The 4,359-nt window shown below is 46.6% G+C and overlaps 1 protein-coding gene across 1 annotated transcript; it reads right to left on the bottom strand.

Moving 5' to 3' along the window:
• Positions 1 to 1,178: 1,178 nt before the first annotated feature.
• gnat1 (guanine nucleotide binding protein (G protein), alpha transducing activity polypeptide 1) lies at positions 1,179 to 4,002 on the bottom strand. Its single transcript, XM_056605630.1, has 8 exons — positions 3,897 to 4,002; positions 2,866 to 2,908; positions 2,624 to 2,765; positions 2,341 to 2,498; positions 1,982 to 2,110; positions 1,734 to 1,863; positions 1,481 to 1,634; positions 1,179 to 1,369 (listed from the first exon to the last, which is right to left on the bottom strand). Exons 1-8 carry the CDS (start codon positions 4,000 to 4,002, stop codon positions 1,179 to 1,181), a joined length of 1,053 nt encoding a protein of 350 aa, XP_056461605.1.
• Positions 4,003 to 4,359: the final 357 nt, after the last annotated feature.

The raw sequence follows: 4,359 nt of genomic DNA, 5'->3' as shown, positions 1-4,359 counted from the left end.
TCAGACCATCTCGACGATGTCAAAACAAAACAGTCTTCCGGTGTTGAACTTGTGGTTTAGGATCAGTCAGTTCAATTCTTCCAATATGAATAACATGCATGAGTTCTGAGATGATGAGACATTCGGTATCATAATGGCCGGGTTCACTTTGAACTCAATCCCAACTGTTCACTTTACACTTCTAAGTGTTAATATTTTTCAATGTCTGGAAAATGTTCTGGGAAAAAAATGCAATGGAATTAATAAATGGCAAACAATGAACCAAGGAATTGCTATCTTGCGTTTTTATTAGTTAAAAATGTAACAGTCTTCTAGAGAAGCTTTAATCCAGTTTTACTGCTGGTCTCATTTCTGTACAATATTATTTTGCTGAATGGCCTGATCCAGTGTAAACCGGTTTCCGAGGTGTAACAAACCAAACAAGTGTTCACTACCGCAAACAGCAACGTGGTTCTCATCGTATCGGTCGGCGGTTGTGTTCAACTTTTGGAGCTGACAGGACACACTCATCTTGGATCCTAATCTTACTTGTCTACACTGTGGCTTAAACTGTTCCCTGATATGTTCGTTTTGTATATACAATCACTTTCTACAGCTAAATCACTGTCTAAAACCTAATGAATGATGCAAGTGCATTGGCAGGTGGTGGTGCCATCTGGCTTCGCCTCGTGGGCCTGTTACTGGGGTACAAAGAGGATGCATGATGCCTGACGTCTATTCCTGTTAGTTGGGAGAGGAAAATGAGTTAACTGTATGCAGAATTTGTGGGGTCTTGCCTAAATCTTGCATGTCACTGTAATAAAGTATTCCTACGGTATTTCAGACCTAAAGGGCAATTTACACAGGTGTTCTGCACACTATATCCTCTGACTTTGAAGCTGTCTCTCTCTGTATTTTGACCCCTCAAGTCTGGTGTCAAAGCTATTAGATAAACATAAAAAAAAATGGATGCACGCTGCAACTGCCAATGGCGGAAATAGAAGGGATCTGATCTTGGTCCGCATTGGTCCTCAATAGATGTCCAGTGATGAACGTTTAGATTCGGGAGCATAATGAGGAAGGGGACGGGGCTGCAGGGATAGAGGGAGAGAGAGTCAATGCTGGGCCTTGTTCAGATCCAAAATCAATATCGTGAGATGGAGGCTCCTTTACTCACCTGGAGGTTTGAAAGTGGGCTCTTAGAAGAGGCCGCAGTCTTTCAGGTTCTCCTTGATGATGATGTCGGTGACGGCATCGAACACAAACTTGACGTTCTCTGTGTCTGTTGCACAGGTCATGTGCGAGTAGATTTCTTTGATATCTTTACGCAGGTTGAGATCCAGAAACTGCATTTTGATGTAGAGACCGGCGTCTTCGTACGTGTTGGGACCTTGATGCGAAATGTTGAAAAGACAAAGGGATCAAAATCATGTTATCGTCCGTTTTTCCAGTTGGAAAGGCAATATGGCGTCAGTGTGATGTGTGCTTGTCATGAACTCACCATCATATTCAGGGAAGCACATGTTCAGGTGAGCTTTCTTGATCTTCTCAATGAAGACATCTTTCTTGTTGAGGAAGAGAATGAGTGAAGTAGCGATGAAGTAGCGATGGTTGCAGATACTGTTGAACAAGTGCAAACTCTCGTGCATTCGGTTCTGAAGGAAACAAACCCGTTGGATTTAGTAAAAGCATAGGTCATAGAGGAAAGGACAAGTTGTGACCGATTGAGTTATTTCTGTGCCCTCCTCTCTTACCACTTCATCGTCCTCCACGAGCACCATGTCATAAGCACTCAAAGCAGCGATGAAGATGATACAGGTCACACCTTCGAAGCAATGGATCCACTTCTTCCTCTCAGACCGCTGACCACCCACATCGAACATTCTGCAGAGAGGAACCGTGACATGGAACCACCGAACCCCGTCTTTTGGTACCCCAAGCCCGGTAGAGGAGCTTGCCTGCTATTGAATGACACACTTGCGTCATGGATTGATCTCCTCACCTGAAATGAAGATCTTTATGGGAGAACGTGGTCTCGATGATACCGGTGGTTTTCACTCGGGAGCGCAGCACGTCCTGCTCCGTGGGAATGTAGCCGGGCTGAACCAGCCTCTCCAGGTCATTCAGATAGCTGTAAGTAGAGGCAAGCTGCGACATCAACATTGCTCTTTGGTTTGCAATAGGAAAAAATGCCCTCAGAACCGACACTACCATAAGTAAAACACTGTGGTGCATTAGAGTATTGTATGAAGGCTATAACAGTTTTCTGTACCAAAGAACATGTCCAGGCTCCAAAAGGGCAGTTTTTCAGAATTTTCCCTCAAATGATCTGTGCCAGCCAATGGCTCGGAGTTCACTTACTATCCAGCAGAGTCGTTGAGCTGGTACTCCGAGGCCCTATCGAAGCTGGCCTGGATGCCCGAGTCATTCCACAGGCGAATGATGATGTCCGCCATCTCCTTGGGCATGGAGCCCTCTTCGATGGTGTCAGCGAGATGCATGAGCTTCCTGGCATCGTCCTGCATGGATAGAGACCGAGCAGACAGACCCACGGAACGCACTGTGAGTGGATGCACTCATAAGACAAACACACACCTCTTGGCAGACAGCGTATTGATTTGGGTAGCAAACAACAAACGCCTACCTGCTGATCCTGGTGACCAAAGTTAATGTTGAGTGTAGTCATGGCCTTCACGACGGCCATGATGGACTGGAGGGTGTTGCTGTAGATGATGACGACGAACTCCATACACTCCTCAAGGGAGTAACCATCTTTGTGGATAATTCTGTGGAACAAAGGGAAACATGACTTGGCTGTTCGGCGGGTTATGTTCGGCCAACAAGAGGTTTTGACATCAAGTGTTACAGAGTGTCAGACTGTCTTACTTCATCTGTTTGACGATGGTGCTTTTCCCAGACTCTCCGGCACCTATGGGAAACATAGCGAAGTGTACACGAGACTAGCTGATGAAGCTGTAAAGGTGAATCATGTCCAGTTTAATACATTTCTGCATACATTTAAAATTGTGAGCAGTACCTTTCCCATAGGATATTAGGAGTAGAGGTTAACTTGAATATCCTCAGAAGAGGTGCAGACTTGTTTTAAGTGACACCTCAGCTGAAGTATTAACCAGATTACAACCATAATACTGCGTTGTTGTTGTTGTACTGTGGAATCAGTCCCAAAAACTTTAGAAGCTGATAGAGGGGGGCATATTGTCTTTCAGTGATGTTCCTTATTAGCTGGTCACCGTAGCAACAATGTAAAAACTATTATCTTCTCTTACTTTCCAATAATGATGTGAAATTTAACAGAGGTATGCGGTAAACAACATGACATTGTTTAATGGTACAGTGGTGACAGAGGTGTAGGCAATGGCATCCTCAACTCTGTAGGTTACCTGCTCCAAGGGATTAGCAGGGGATTGGGCTGAGCAATGATTTAAGTGTCTTATCAATGCAATGACAGTGGTGATTAAGATTACCTCACCCTTCGTCCTCACCATCATGTACGTATGTGCCAGTTGCAATTCTTCAACATAGATTAGCATGATTTGCATTCGTCTTGACTTCGGGACAAACTGCTGTCTGTATCTTTTCAAAGCTTTTACAATCCTCCCACTTGTTTGTGGCACACACTTCCATCTATACTACGCGTTGAACTCTACTAATAGAGAAATCCAAATCCCATCAAACAGAAACAACACAACGTGAACTGTGTCCCATGGAATAAACACGCTCCATAGCTCTCCTGTCCAACTGAAACGAGGGAAGACCTCATCTCCAATAGCATCCAACAGGCTCTGCCTCTAAAACACACCTAGACGTCCCCTTTTGTTCACAAAAGGGGACGTCTAGGTGTGTGACCCCTCAGCCCCCCCCCCCCCCCTGAGGGGCCCCCAGGGGTGTTAGCATACCTAGCAGTAGCAGCTTGACGGTCCTGGCATCTATGTCTGCATCCTCCTTCAGCTTCTTCTCCAGCTCTCGGGAGTGCTTCTCCTCAGCGCTCGCTCCTGCTCCCATCCTTCTGCCCCGGCTGCGACGCCCCTTAGCTCAGAACAAAAAGAAAACCCCGCGAGACGACGGGAACGGACGCAGGTTCTCAGTGATGGCCAACCGCCGCACTCGGTGACTGCTGCTCCGACAAACACAGGGGAAGGTTTGGGTACTTTCCCCGTCTTAGGAAAGGGATTCCGGGCATCCTCCGCGCCACCTGACCCCGGGTTGACCAATGGGGCGCAAGGACACGGGGTCCTTCAGAGGGGAGGCCGGGGGTAAGAAGGTGTGACTCGGGGGCTGTGGCCACTGGACAGGAGCTCACCTTTACAGGGACTTTGCTGTGCTCAGCAGAAGATGCACATCGGCTCAAGGGATTAGCTG

Source organism: Gadus chalcogrammus, chromosome 13 (assembly GCF_026213295.1).
Source record: "Gadus chalcogrammus isolate NIFS_2021 chromosome 13, NIFS_Gcha_1.0, whole genome shotgun sequence".
Taxonomy (NCBI): domain Eukaryota; kingdom Metazoa; phylum Chordata; class Actinopteri; order Gadiformes; family Gadidae; genus Gadus; species Gadus chalcogrammus.
The sequence above is the reverse complement of the archived record's forward strand: the minus strand, read 5'-3'. Positions and strand labels throughout refer to the sequence as shown.